Source organism: Hydractinia symbiolongicarpus, chromosome 4, assembly GCF_029227915.1.
Source record: "Hydractinia symbiolongicarpus strain clone_291-10 chromosome 4, HSymV2.1, whole genome shotgun sequence".
NCBI classification, from domain to species: domain Eukaryota; kingdom Metazoa; phylum Cnidaria; class Hydrozoa; order Anthoathecata; family Hydractiniidae; genus Hydractinia; species Hydractinia symbiolongicarpus.
This window is the reverse complement of record NC_079878.1, coordinates 11256105-11272012: the sequence shown is the minus strand read 5'-3', so window position 1 is coordinate 11272012 and position 15908 is coordinate 11256105. Positions and strand designations below refer to the sequence as shown.

Here is a 15908-nt window from a genome sequence, read left to right as displayed (position 1 = left end):
ATATTTAATCAAGATCTAACTTTATAGATAGAGCCTTAGCCAAATGTGAAAATAACGAAAATAATAAGTTCTAACACTGCAGTTTTTATAGATTTCAAACGTCCACCATTTTCCATTTCAATTTTAAATCCCGTTCTAAATTTGAATGTTTGAAATCGTTATTAGTAATTCGGGGCGCATTAGTGGTAACTATGGCTAGTAATAGCCGTATTTTGTCTGTCTGTCCGCGAAAGATGCGTCCCGTAACGGAAACACGAAATTTTGTAAATTACGCGCCGATACCAAATGCGATATATTTTTACCGACTTTGTTTTGACCGCTCGCGCGTGGAATACCATTCACAACGCCTGATTCTTTAAAAAAAAAACCAAGATTTTCGCGACCAGAAAGAATCCAAGATCTTCGCGGAACGAAGGCCATTTTGATAATGGTCGTGTTTGTGGGCAGTGTGTGAGGTTTGTAGGCCTGTTTGACTTTTTTATCTTCTAAAAGCCTTATATATTTGTAATATTTGTTTTCTGTTTGTTTTCAATGTTAGGATAAATATATTGTCACGTTTTTTAGCCACGTACAGATCTTAAACGCACCAGTTTTAGGATGTTTGGCTAGGAACGAAGATTAGCTAGCTATAGCTACTTAGCTAGCTAGAGCCTCACTTATTGCTATTCTGTATGGTATAAGAGCTTTTTATCCTAGCCAACATTTATTTTTATGTTGAGGCTGTGGCTATTTAGCTAGCTCCTTAAAAAGTGAAAGTATAAAAATGCAGTTTGGCTACAACAATATTCAAGCAATATATAATTTTTATGCTAAATGCAGTTAGCTAGCTAGGTATAGCTACATATTTTATTATTTTTCTGCAAACTTTTTCTGCAAATGAAATGGCTGAGCGATTGTTTTGGCTGGACGAGTAACGACAGGCTGTTCCTTGTGTTTTTATTTAAACCGAAGTTGCAATGAACATTTTTGGAAAAGGGTAATACGCCTTATGCGCCTGTTCAACTGTGTTTAACTGTACTAAGCGGTTAGCCCAGTGTTAAAAACAGACTGTTTTTTGTAAAAGGCTGTTACGCCTATGGGCATGTGCAACACCGTTTACCTGTATATACTAAGGTCAGCCCACCACTGTGACAATTAATTTTTAAACTTTCTTGGGAATCACGCCTGGACTAACCGCTCAGCCCTGTGTCTGCGAGAAAGTTTTTTTCAAAAGGGTATTATTACTATACGCTGTACAACACGGTTTAACTGTACTAAGCGCTCAGCCCAGTGTCACGATTAATTTTTTAACTTTTAAAAAGACTTTTCCACAAAATAAAATAATATTGACCGATTGTTTTTGCTATGATGGAGTAACAACACTTTGTAAACTCTGTTTTTATATCAGTTATCGTTGCGGAAAAGTTATTTTTTGAAAAATATGTTACAGTCGCACACTATAATGTTGTATGCGCTTCAAATGATTAACAACATACTGTATACCTGTACTAAAGCGCTCCACCTGATCGTGTGGGACAGTTTACAGCTCTTATTAAGCGCTCCACAGAGTGTTCAATGCCGGATCACACCTTTACTTGTGGCTTAACCCGGCGTTTCGACGCCGGGTTTCCCGGCTAGTCTCTTTAATAATAGCCGTATTTTGTCGGAAAACATTAGTTACAAGAGTCGATTGGTAGGTCGTATTTTTTTTATCATGTCGCACTTGTACTGGAGACATCTCGAACATAAAGAAAACTGGAAAAATACCGAACACAAAGCAAAACAACATAAAATTTTGCGCACATGCTTTTTCTATTTGGTAGAAAAATATGAGACTTGCTATTTATAGAAAATTGTTAACTCGTGTTTTTTTTAATTTTATTTCATTTCATTTAAAAACGTTTCGCGATCGATTCGCCTTCATTTTTGCGTGGGGAGGAAGACATATTGGAACGGAAGCAGAGGAAATTATTCTTCAACACGAAATTAATACCGTTTGGTAATATTCCATCCATAAAAAAGATAAGCTATTCGACACGAGTGAGTACAACGTCTATACTTTAAGTATATTCCTGAGAACAATAAAACCTTTTACTTTATTAGGTATATTTTAGGTATTAGGTATATTGTTTTGTATTTATCTCAGAAAAAATAAACATCGTAAATCACAAGATCCAATTTGAATGCAACAAATGTCTGGAATGGTTCCAGAGAAAATGCGAAGACATGCCTCACTATGTTTTTAAAAGGAGTTATTGCAAAGCTGGTTTTGTTCCAGTTGCAATTGACTCCAGCCTCACATTTATACTAACTGTTATTATTTGGTTATTTAATTTTAAAAACTAACTAAATTATGTTAAGAAAAAAACAAAATTAATTTGCGATTTTTTCTAAATCCCATATGACGCACGGAGGCCGTAATAAGCAAAGAAAGCCTGGGGATGAAATGTTAACGTATTTTCGAGTATTTTTGGCTGATTTGAATAACTGCTTTGCAGTATACTGCAACCTTGATTTATTATATTTTAGCACAATTTTGAACCTATCAATCGACTCTTCTAACTAATCTCTATTATAATAGCCGTATTCCGTCTGTCTGTCTCTGCGCGGAACCCCCGCTGAGTTAGAAAATTATGTCACGGAAACACGAATATCAAATGCGATATATTTTTATCCACTTTGTTGCCACGGGTAAATATAATGGACGGGCGAACCCGTGGATTTTTCCACGGGCAACGACTAGTACTATATATTTTGTGGTGTTATGGAGAAGTTTTTTTCTTACTCTTAACTTCGCGGGGGACTTCGGCTCGAACATCCAACCTAGGTTTGATATAACACAACCTGTGTGTTTGGTACCATCAAGACAAAAAAAACACTGATCGAGCAAAACTTATCTTGTCTCGGTTTCCTTGTTGTCTCTGAAGATTTGACTGCCATAAAAAATGTTAGTCGAGATTCTTTTGTTATGCTAATTTGAGGCTTTGTAATATTGTCTCGTTTAATGTGCTTGAATGTCGCTGCACGTGAATTTATCTTCAAGAAAAGATTTGTTTTTGTTTATCCACGTTGTTGCCAAACTTGTTAACAGTAAGTAAGTAGAAGGATTACTTATATCTTACATGAAATTAAACTCAGAACGGTTTATGGCGTTGATCCAAAGGCCGCAATTTATAAATGTATTACAATTTAAAGTCAATCAAGAACAGAAGATTCCGTGTATGGCCATGACTATTTTCTTACATTTTGTTGGTCTCCCCTTCCCGAGGGTCTGGCTTGTCGTAATAGCTTTACTTATGTAGCTAGGGAGCTAAATACTTATTTTTAAATTCTTGCATTTTATTAGGTAATAGTAGTAAAACTACTCTTACTTGTACTACAGCTATCAAGCTAGAACTGCACAAAATAGTGCTTTCATTAGAGTCCCTTTTTTTCAAAAGTCGCAAGCAACAAAAAACTTTTATCCTGCCCTATGTAATTTTATCAACGAGGGTGCTGATATGCCACATACACCGTAAAAAGTACAGGTGTTTTGGGTGAGTAAAATAACTTCTTAAGGAACCTTTGTGGGGCTACTATCAGGTGTATATATAAAAAGATATTTGTTGAGTCATGAAAAAATATTGTTGTTCATTACACGGAACAGTCAAGTTGAACTGATAAATTAACCAACAACATAACATAATTAGCTGTTGTAGTACAACTAGACGCTACCCACAGTATGTTTCTTTGTTTTCTTCACTTTTTCATGTTTTTTCTTGAAATTATAATATGATGTTGATTTATCAAATCTGACAAATTTATTAATTGAGCGTCTACCCTTTTTTGTATCAACTTGTTGAATTCAATTCGAAAACAATGACCAATCAATTTCCTCAATAATAAACAATCAAATTTGTATATATAATTCAATAAATCGATTTTCGACAAAATAAGTCCTTTATTGTCCACAGGTTTGAAAATCTTGTATCGCCTGCTTAATATTTTACTTGTTTAACAATCATATCAAAACCAGCTTGACTAAATTTATATAAATATTTATATAGTATACCTTTTGTGCATCACATGGCATTGATTTGTATCTTTTTATTAAATTCTAACTTTAAATCAGAGAAGTAGACAATAATTAAACAACCTAGTATTAATTCAGTTCCTGGTAAAATTGTATTCTTCTTTCTTAATTTTAAATATACTTTCTTTTTCAGATCACCTGTGATCAAACCATGCACCATCAGCATTTTCGAAAAATCTTTAAAGAGAGAAATTTTTAAGGATTTTATTAGTAACTTAACTGAGTAATAATTCATTGAAATTGAACTTGTTCAGAAGTTATTATATATATTCGAATCATGAAGTTCATACATAGCAATCCTGCATCCTGGAATTTTCAGAATTTTTCAGATCAAGATCAGTTATAAAAAAATCCAGTTAAAGTTTTAACTATTGTTTTAGAATATATACTATATGTAAAAAAAAATATTTTTTATATATTAAGTTGTATTTTACGTTAATTACAATAATAATTGAGAATTAGGATACTTATGATGTGTTTATATACCCCATTGTTCTCCGTTTTTAAAGTCTACTTCAAATTTCAGAATCTTTCAGACTAATGATGGAAATCTTCAAGTCGCAGGTCTTTTTATTTAAAAATTTGCAATTCCGTACTGCATTTCTGTTATCATATTCGTTATCACGCAGAACTAAAATTTTTGGTGGAAAATGTTTCACCAGAAAAACTTTCGGACACAATTTGTTATTTCAGCACAAGAATTTTCGGAGATTTGTTAAGTAAAAAATGTATGCGTAAGTCTTTTGAACGAATTTTAACCAAAATTCAAAAGCAATGATTACGTGTTTAATCAAGATCTAAGAAAGAGTCTTCAGGATCCAACGTTATAGATGAGCCTTAGCGAAATGTGAAAATAACGAAAATAATAAGTTCTAATACCACCATTTTCCATTTTAATTTTCAATCTTGCTCTAAATGTAAATGTTTTAAATCATTATTAGCAATTCCGTGCGCATTAGTGGTAACTATGGCTAGTAAAAGCCGTATTCCGTCCGTCTGTTTCTGCGCGGACCCCCGCTGAGTTAGAAAATGATGTTACGGAAACACGGATATCAAATGCGATATATTTTTATCCACTTTGTTGCGACGGGTAAATATAAAGGACGGGCGAACCCGTGGATTTTTCCACGGGCTTCTATATTATAATGCCCGTATACGTCTGTCCGTCCGTCTGTCTGTCACGCAAAATGGTAGCTTAGCTGGGACGGGCTAACCCGTGGATTTTTCCACGGGCTAACGACTAGTCTCTATTATAATAGCCGTATTCCGTCTGTCTGTCTCTGCGCGGACCCCCCGCTGAGTTAGAAAATGATGTTACGGAAACACGAATATCAAATGCGATATACTTTTATCCACTTTGTTGCGACGGGTAAATATAAAGGACGGGCGAACCCGTGGATTTTTCCACGGGCAACGACTAGTGTTTTCCTATTTTGTCTGTCTCTGCGTGGACCCCCGCTGAGTTAAAAAATCGTGCTACGGAAACACGAATATCAAATGCGATAAATTGTTATCCACTTTGTTGCGGCGGGTAAATATGAAGGACAGGCGAACCCGTGGATTTTTCCACGGCCAACGACTAGTCTCTATAATAATAGCCGTCGTCTGTCTGTCTGTTCAAAAGGGTTACCGATATTCCTTTGATCTTTCCGCGAATTTTTAGAAAACAGGGGGTTGTTTAATCGCAAATCTTATTATTGATTAAAATAAATTCTAAAAATTAATTTATTTCTTTAATTAATTGAATTACTTTAATTTATTGCCATAAGTAAGAGAAATAAATTTAGTGATAAAATGAATGCATTATTTTAATACGCCATTTTTAATAATAATTACCCCCGTGACCTCAATCGCTGTTTTCGCTCAGAAGCTACAGAAAACAAATGGGACAGTTTACTGACAGTTTTACTGACTTTGTTTTGACCGCTCGCACATAATACATCAATCAAAACGCTTAATTGTTTAAAAAACCAATCCAAAACTTTCGCGGCCTGGGCATGCCAACGAAGAAACATGAGGACCGAAACATGATGGCCATTTTAGTTATTAAAGTAATGGTGGTCAGTGCTGTTTGTAATTCTGTTTCGTCTTCTATAAGCTTTTTATTTTCGTAATATTGTTTTTATGTATGTTCTAAAAAATGTTAAGATAAATATATTGTCACGTTTTTAGTCACGTACACATCTTAAACGCAACAGTTTTAGGATTTTTGGCTAGGAACGAAGATTTTGGAGGCTAGCTAGCTAGAACCTTATTACTATTCTGTATGGTATAACATCTTTTTATCCTACCCACCATTTATTTTTGTGTTGTGACTGTAGCCATTTAGTTAGCTCCTATCTTTGGCAAAAAATTGAGAGTATAAAAATGCAGTTTGGCTACAACAATTCTTAAACAAAAAGTGTTATGCTAAATGCAGTTAGCTAGGTAGGTCTTTTATTATTTTTTCCTGAAAGCTTTTTGTGCAAATAAAATGACTGACAGATTATTTTAGCTGAACCGGTAATGACAGGCTGTTCCCTGTGTTTTCATTAAAACCGAAGTTGCAATGAATTTTTTTTGGAAAAGGGGTATTACGCCTATACGCCTGTTCAACTCAGTTTAACTATACTAAGCGGTTAGCCCAGTGTTACAATGTTTACCTGGACTAACTGATCAGCCCTGTTGTGTTTTTTTTAAACAGAGTCTGTGAGAAAGTTTTTTCCAAAGGTGTATTATTCCTATACGCATGTGCGACATGGTTTAACTGTAGTAAGCGCTTAGCCCAGTGTCACGATAAATTTTTTAACTTCACAAAAACTTATTCTGCAAAATAATATAATATTGACTGATTGTGTTTGCTATGATGGGGTACCGACTGTTGTTTGTAAACTGTGTTTTTATTTCAGCTATCGTTGAGGAAATATTTTTTGAAAAATATGTTACAGTCGCAAGACTATAATGGTGTATGCGCTTCACTTAATTTACGACATACTGTATACCTGTACTAAAGCGCTCCACCTGATCGTGTGGCACAGTTTACGGCTCTTATTAAGCGTTCCACAGAGTGTTCAATGTCAGGTCACACCTTGACTTTGGCTTACCCCGACGTTTCGACACTGGGGTAAGCCAAACTCGAGACACGCTTAAGTGGTATAAAAAGGATGGGCAGACCCGTGGATTTTTCTCCGGGCCATCGATTGTCTACATTATAATGCCTGTATACGTCTATCCGTCCGTCCGTCTGTGTGTCATGCAAAATGGTAGGTTAGCTGCGACGGGCGAACCCGTGGATTTTTCCACGGGCTAACAACTAGTCTCTTTAATAATAGCCGTATTTTGTCTGTCTGTCCGCAAAAACCGCGTCCTGTTACAGAAACACGAAATGCAATATATAAAGGACGGGCGACCCCGTGGATTTTTCCACGGGTTAAGGGCTAGTCTCTTTAATAATAGCCGTATTCCGTCTGTCTGTTCGTGCGTCTGTTTGACTTTTTTTACGGAAACACGAAATTCAATTTATAAAGGACGGGTGACCCCGTGGATTTTTCCACGGGTTAACGACTAGTCTATATTATAATGCCCGTGTAAGTCTGTCTGTCTGTCACGCAAAATGGTAGTTTAGCTGCGCAAGTAGTAATACGCACGCAATGCGGTAAAAAAAGGACGGGCGAACCCGTGGTTTTTCCACGGGCTAACGACTAGTGTTAAAAATTTTTTAAAAAAAGGTAAAGAATATGCACTGCCAAAAATGAATTTGTGTGATAAATTGCATTGTTCTTAAATTCTGTAAGCATTCCATTTTGCAAAACTGCCTGCCCCTCGGTATCAACAAAGGCAACCCTTCCCTCCACCGGGTAAAAATTATATATATTGTTCTTCCGAAACAGTTTTGTTTTATATAGGCGTTTTCAACCTCGTTTCCAGGGCAATTTTTCGCTTTTTTGATATCCAAGACGGCGCGAATCATTTCTTCTCGCCGTCCTAGATTGTTAGAAAGAAAAAAATGGGTCTGGGGACGAAGTTGAGGCGTTTTATTATTATTACTATTATTTACCCAGGATTACCTCTTCAGTTTCTATAGGAACTGCTATCAATGAGGTTCCTGCGAAGGGGGTTCTAGTGCATTTAAAGCTCCTATTTGAGCTACGGCGTGCAAGCACAACAACCGCTTAACTAGACAACCGCCTAAGATATCAATCCTATTTCTCATACTGAACGGTAAGCAGAAAGGATCGAAGAGACCTTCCGCACTGAAGGCAAACGCTCTACCACAAGGCCACTGGTTGGTTTATTATCAAGGACATAAAAAATAGTTTGTTGTCTATAAATTGTTTAATTAATTAATCGTTGCTTGTGTACATGTTGATGATTGTATTTACAATGATGCAGTTTTGTTTATACATCCTTACAATATTTGTTTTCCACATAATAGCTTGTTAGTTCCACTGTTTGTGCTGTAAGCGTCCACGCACCTCATCTTCAGTCTGCCACTATCGTTACTGTCCAGCCATTTTAACTCGTAGCCTGGTATGCTGGAATAACACAAGTATTTCTTTCTCTGCTGACCGTTATTCTGTTTCGGACTTGCTATGCACTTTTTGCCAGGAAGTTTTTCTGAAACAAAATATTTCAAAATGTTGCCACATAATATGGAGGCAACAAGACCTAATAATTATTGGCAAATAAAGGCGACCTATGATTTCCGGCGACCTAAATGTTCGTCAACTCTGTTTATATTCATCACTTAGGACCGGCAAATATTTTTTTCGGCTTTTATGAAATTTCATCTTTCTTAAGTTTTAAATTTCTAAGTGAAGGAAGAAAAGAAACATTTATCAAGAAACTTTATTTATGACCTTAAATTTTCACTTAGTACTGACGTGTTTGGGCTCGTTAGGTTTGCTATTCTAACACACAAGAAATTTATTCATTTACCAGTTTTCAATGACACATACCTTTTGTTGTCCAAATAAATAACGGATCATGTTTTGATCTTTTATAACAAAGATGGTTCCCTTTTCCTTCGTTGACAATATCATTGTCCATATTCACGCATTTACAATGGCAATTACCAATGATGTGTCGACAATTGCAGTTGTTCGTGGTGCTGCTCATTGACCAAGAAAAATCATGCGGCCAGCATGGGTAATCTGGAGTTAAAGTTGGAGTAAAAAAACACAATAGGAAACAGAAACAAAGGAAAGAAACAAGTGAAGGCGGATTGTTTATTCACTTTTGTTTAGATCTATACTTCAAAAAAGTAATATAGTCAATATTAAAGAATAAGTATATTATAAAGTTACCTGAACATGGAGTTGAAAGTGGTGGCCCATTATAAATTTGCGGTATTTTCGTCACTTTGGGGAAGATGCTACCGACTTCTTTAGTTCTGTCAGCAGTTGCTTGTGGTGGTTTTGGAGGTTTTGATGGTGCTGGAGGAACAGGTGTTGATTTTACTTTCTTTGTAGTAGTCGTTTTTTTCGTCGTTCTTGTTGTTGTTATTAAAATTTTTGATTTTGTTGGTGAAGGGTTTGAAGGTGGCGGTTTTGTTGATCGTTGTGTCGATGAAGAAACTACCTTAACAGTCGTTGGAGCTGGATTTGATGGTGGAGCTTTTGTTGTATCCTTGATAGCTGTTGGCTTAACTGTGGTTTTTTTTGTTGTTGTAGTTTTTGTTGTAGTAGATTTACTTACTGTAGATGCAACAGTTGTGGCTTTGACTGTGGTGGGGTTATTTGTGGATATTACTGCTTCAGTTGTTGTTGATGATGTTGTTGTTAACTTGACTGTTGTTGGCTTGACTGTTGTTGTTGGCTTGACTGTTGTTGTTTTTATATCGACAATAATATCAGTGGTTGGCAAAACTTTGGTTGTTTGTGTCGTTTGAACTGTTGTTGGAACTTCTCCGGTGGGTGTATTTGTGGTTGATTTCGTTGTGCTTACAATTTCATCACACTAAAACAGCAAATATGTTTTAGATCGTTACATTTATTGATTTAAAATGGATTCCGGTTGTGGAATAAAAAAGAATAATATGAGATTGATAACTTTGATATTTTTTTAATTGAGTACTGTGCTTGCCAAGCTCAAATGGGAACTTTAAATATCAGGAATAGAAAAATAGGAATTAAAGAGATTATCCCGCTTAATTAATTATAACTAATAATGTTCAAACCTTCATGGCTTTTCTTATCTGCGTCAAATCAATATCGCTGAAACCTGATCTCTGACCAATGCTGCTTGTATCGATACTCTGGTCGAGGGGAATAATAGTTGCTTGTCCATTAGATGAAAATGCTGTCGTACGATAGTGCATGATACTGCTGAAGTCATAACTGAGAAAGATAAAGGTAAAAATTAAATAAAATTTTTCTCGTGCTGATTTAACTGCAGTGAAGTTATTTTTACTGTCACTCACCCTTGGCCATAGTAGTCTGCAATGCCTATCTGATATTTTTTAAAATTATCATCAACTCCTATAAAAACGAATAGCTAAAACCATTATGATGGAATTTTTTATAGTCATAAGTAAATAAATAAACCTTATAACAATTTTTTAAATGTAAATTAAATATCAGATATTGATAAAATCTATGATTTAATGCGATATATTAAGACGGAACTATCAGTCTTGTCTATCTCTGAGCCTCGGTCAACGTATCAATCTCTCAGGCTCGGTCTATACCCCGGATAATATTGCACGGTAGAGTTTATTAAAGGGTTATTATTTGATATAGTTTCTATTATATGCATACCAATAAGACCTCGGGGTCAGCTAAAATAAGGCGTACATTCTTGACGAACTTCAAACAGTGCTACGTTTTGTACCTTTTACATACTGTCTGACATGTCTTTGTTCTTAAAATGGCTGTCCTTGCTTTCTGATTTTCAATTACGAGAGGAAGGCGGGTTTAGGCGGGTAAAAGGATAACCTAAGAACGAAGGGCTTTATCAGACAAGTGATTCTTATACCCTTTCTGTCCGGTTAGTGATATTGATCCATGATAAAAATCATCAAAGCTACTCGATCTGAAGTTCGCGATCAGTCATTATTATGGGCCTGGTGAAGAGAAATGGTTCAAGATCGTTTTATAATGCCCTTTTGATTTGTGTGTTGGCCTTGTGTATGGCCCTATGGATAGTTACAATTGGTAGGTGAAATGCGCCGTCAACAAGTAGATAGTAATTGTTAAACACTGCGCACTGGGTAATTGACGTAATATGGAGTTTAAGAGCAGCGAATATCAAACAAGGTTAGGGACGTCGAACACGGGAAGAATTGGGGATGAATCTTACACTAGGCTGTCAACAGAGCCCAAGTGCATATGTCAATATTGAGTAAAATTCGATCAGAGGTCGCCTAAACTGCGAGCTGTAAACGAATCTACTACACATATAAAATACAGTTTACCTGGAACAAGATTATCAAAGTTGATTTTTACATATTTATCTCTGTCTAAACGAGTATGTTCATGAAAAAATCCAAGCGAATGCATCATCTCATGTATGGCTGTACCTGGAAAAACAATGGTATTGATATTATTTGAAATTTCCAATTGATGAAATCATTATGGAAGATGATAAGCGAGCGCTTACCTTTTAATTCACAACCAGCTCCTAAATTGATCTCCTGCATGCCTCCTATCTTCCCGACATATGACCAGCACCTGAAAAATAACCAGTTTTTCATAGTTTAATAAGCATTAGCAGTATTATTTTGGAATGCTAAACAAAGTTTTAACAAAAAACTTTACGTAAATTTAAATGTTTCTCTATCTGAGTACAATCCTGGTAAAAACGAATTTCAAAAGACGGCGAAGAATAATTGTAATATTTTTTTTCCAATGTGTATGGTACAATAAATCTATGGTGCTATTTAACAGGGTGTGATACTGTGATACCTCAATATACACTTTTATACCTCAATAACACTCTTCTATTGAGCAGAATACCTCAATAACGCTCTTTTATTGAGCAGAATACCTCAATAACGCTGTTCTATTGAGCAGAATACCTCAATAACGCTCTTCTATTAGGCAGAATAGAACCTCTTTATTTATAATTATACTATTTCTTAAAAAAGGGGCGTGTCCTCTCGTTGCTTCAAATAAAAGTTTAAGAAACCAAGCTTTAGAAAAAGCAAATGTTAAACTTTGGGAGATCGGGATCTTTAATTTCAGAAAATTTCTACATACAACAGAAGAAATACATAAAAACGTAGCAAATGTTGTTCCTATATACCTTAAAAAAATCTTATTCATAGAATATTTTTTAAGAAACTTTCAGGATCAAGTGAGGAATACTAAGAAACTTTTGAGGCTGAAATTATCGAAATGGTAATAAACTCCAGGTTCAACTAAATGCTTAGGATAAAAAGTGTGTATATTAACTTAACCAATCTTACCCAGAACCTGTTGTAAACTGAATATAGTCACTTTGACTGGTCCTTGGTACAAACCGGACACAAGTATAGTTGTTGAAGTCATCGATAGCACTTTGCACGACATTCTTCAGATAATCACCTTAGATATATAACACATATATAATTTATTTAAATTTGGAGAATAACAATTTTTTTCAAGTCTTGCTTTGTGGCCTGAAAAAATTCTAGTTAAACTTTTGGGTACGGGCTACAAAGATCTAACATTTACAATATAAACACATTAAGCAAGCACTGGCAGTGTTTAGTGTGGACAAGGTAGTGAGAGGTTAATTAGGGTATTGATAGCCGGAAAGTTTCAAATCAGGATTTTTTGTTGCAAAAAGATTAGTTTTATAGAAATGTATTGGTGTGACAAAACATGCGGGAAGAACAGCCATTCTTCGGCAAATTAAAAATTGTAGTCAGTTATTCAGCTTGGAAATGTTTTTCTTAATTATACAATGTTAAAAAAACTTATAAAACAAAAATTTATATATCCGAAATGTTTACTTTTTCTTCACGTTTTCTTATTAACCAATGGGAACGCACTTAAAAATTATAATTTCCAAGCTTGCTAATTTTTATGAAAACATTGGATTGACATGCTATAATAACTACTATGACTTGAAAGTACATCCCATATTCTTCCTAGAATCGACCTACTCGTTAAAAGATTTAAAAGTTGCATCCTTCTTTTTCAGCCATATGTTGTATGGAAAAGCAAGACTTGCCTCGCTTGCCTTTAGTATATACGCATCATTTCACGTGTTGTATAAGAGTTAGTTATTTGAATATCGTGAATAAGTAACACGAACATAAAACACATGTAGTTCTTATCTCACGATCCCACTACACATAACACATACACAACCTTAATGACTGCACGTGAGCTGTTCCTCAAGTTTAAATAAACTTTTGTTTGTTTTTAATTGTTCCACTTTAAAAAGTCAAAGATCTCGTGTTGTGATAAACGCTCATGAAACGAGGGGGACTGGGCATGAGGTCCCATATTTTGGTGCAGTCTGATGTAACAAGTTAAAATTATTTAATGAAGTTCCACAACCATTAATTAATTATGAATAAATAATTAAATTTAAACCTGCAGTATCACTGAATATGTATGGTATTTCTTTATTCCATTGATATTGTGGTATAGTGAGGACATCCCTCGAATCCGCCTCTTTTCCATTTCTGAGTGCCTTTAATGCATTTGAAAGCTTCATATCACCTTCCACAACATTTGCAACCCTCTCTTCAGCTGTTCAGAGAAACAATCACCTTTTAGTCAATCTTACCAGCTGACATATCAATTTAGTTTTTAATAATGACAAATTTGCTTACTTTTTTCTTCTATTTCATGTTCTCTCATTAAGTCGTCATGGGTATGTGCTTCATATTTATCTGTCAATAAATTAATAAATTAATAAATAAATAAGCAAATAAATAATAAACAAACTAATAAACAAACAGATTTGACTTTTTTTGGTTAAATGTCGAAATACTCCTAATGGAAAAATACCCATCTCAACAATAGATAAATTATATTATTCGAAACGGGACTTGGTCTGTGCAATTTAAAAAAAACTGGGGACAAAGTTGTGGTTTTAATAATAAAATGTCGCAGTTCTTGAAACTTTAGTGCAGGGCGACTCTATCTCAACCTTTTAAGCAACACTTGGCGTTGAGTCAACCTTTCCAAGGCATTTTGCCTTTTTAATTTGGTTGCTCCGTAATAACAGCTCAGCTAAGAGACCCGGGAACGAACGATGGGGTGAGGCTTCAATTGATTTATTACGACTTCTTCATCTACTGTTATTTTAACTGTTATTTTATTTAACATTTTTACACATTGTGGCGCCTTACTTTGAATTTAAACCCCTTCCCACTCTATATCATACTTTGTTACAACTTTTTGCTCTTTGTGAGGATGGTGTAGTGGTATCGCATTCGACTTGTGATCATAGGTTTCAGGTTCGAGTCCCCACTCTAACGCACTTTAAATTCAGTGTTGTCACCCCATTTGGTGCCATCTACTGACCGCTAACCGGCTTGTGTGGCAGGCAAGGGCGCTTCTCCGCCCTCCTGTTTTTTGAATTGCTTTAAAAGGTTCTGATTTTTGTGACTTTTCCTAATTCATAGTTTTCCGGAGGTAGCTATTTAGTTGTTCGCAGGCGTTATCTACAATGCTTTTTTATTGATATTATAAAAACTGATCTTCAATTTAATTATTGTAATTTATTTTTATTTTTTGCTAATTAGAATATGTGTAATTTGCAGATTTTTCATGTTATGTAGATACTGCTGTTCATTAATAAATTTTGTGTCAGTGCATTATGATAACATTGCGAATATATTCTTTAGTATTTCTAACTACTACTATTTGAATTTGCCTATATAATTAGTGGCCACTCCTTTAACTCTAATGATATTTGCCAACAACAGTCCCTGGGCGCCTGTTTGAGAGCGACACTAAAAAAAATTGCAAAAAAGTGTGAGTGCTTACTCGAGATGGGCGTTTATTTGAGAGTGGGCGTATTCACAGTACAACAGATTTTAAAGAAAGAGATGCTTCTTAAAACTCCTCTCTATTTCCGCTCCTTCTTGTTAGCTCTTTGGAAAAAGAAGAACAATAACTATTACGCACCTTAAACTTTTGAAACTCTTCAAGAAAATAATCAAAAAACTGTACCGGAAGTAGCATCACAAGAAATCTAGTTTAGAAAGTCGAATAACTTATCATCCTTCGCCAGCGTTGTTGCCTAATGTCAAAACCGCTATCGCTTATTTGACGCATCCTCATCCCCAGGGTATGTTGCCTAAGGGCCGCTAGCGCTTACTTGACGGCTAAACAATTTATTTTGCCGCCCGCCTCGATGTCAAAAAGGCAAAAAACCCTGGGGACGAGGTTAAAAACAGAAAGAGATGTACGTCTGTTGACATCATAAGTTTTTTTCTTACTAATTGTTTCAATAAAACATTGGAGGAAGATTAAACTAATCGTACATTTCAGCCTGAAGGTAAAACTATGCAGAGCATAGATTTGCAAAAAGTCATACTCAAAGTGAACAGAGGATTCCTGCATTTAATATATGTCTCCCATCGTCTTTACATGATATTGATGCATTTAACAAATTTAGATAGCATTAGTAAACTGCTTTTTATTCAAAAATTTCTTTTTCACTATTTAAGGTATCTAAATAACGATAACACAGTTCGCAGTATAAAATTAATTTGCAAAGAGCAGCAAATGAAGCTGAGATTTCCCTGAGAAAGCTAACATACCATTTTCCTTTCCGTGAATAACTGTAGATAATTTCGCAGTCGGCTTACCAAATGCTAGGTGATAAAAAACACAGAAAAAAAACGTATAAAAGATCTCCATATCTAAATCGCTTTTCTCATTTAAGCTTGCTTTTTATTTGTTCCGCTTCATCACCTCTAGGCATATTTTCC

The 15908-nt window shown here is 35.2% G+C and overlaps 1 protein-coding gene and 1 long non-coding RNA gene across 3 annotated transcripts; one reads left to right on the top strand and one right to left on the bottom strand.

Annotated features, from left to right (window-relative positions):
- On the top strand, window positions 1-4517 carry LOC130641246 (uncharacterized). The gene is made up of 2 exons (XR_008982442.1): window positions 1-455; window positions 4185-4517. It is a non-coding gene; the product is annotated as an uncharacterized LOC130641246 (long non-coding RNA).
- Window positions 4518-8346: 3829 nt separating this feature from the next.
- LOC130641245 (zinc metalloproteinase nas-14-like) lies at window positions 8347-15908 on the bottom strand. Of its 2 annotated transcripts, XM_057447964.1 has the most exons (11): window positions 15738-15908; window positions 13797-13856; window positions 13555-13713; window positions 12438-12555; window positions 11630-11700; window positions 11445-11549; window positions 10452-10509; window positions 10209-10368; window positions 9337-9988; window positions 8989-9183; window positions 8347-8647 (listed from the first exon to the last, which is right to left on the bottom strand). In XM_057447964.1, exons 1-11 carry the CDS (start codon window positions 15835-15837, stop codon window positions 8439-8441), a joined length of 1887 nt encoding a protein of 628 aa, XP_057303947.1. In that variant the 5' UTR covers window positions 15838-15908; the 3' UTR covers window positions 8347-8438. The 2 variants fall into 2 exon arrangements, with proteins under 2 accessions (XP_057303947.1, XP_057303948.1); XM_057447965.1 differs by lacking the exons at window positions 13555-13713; window positions 13797-13856; window positions 15738-15908 and adding an exon at window positions 13119-13158.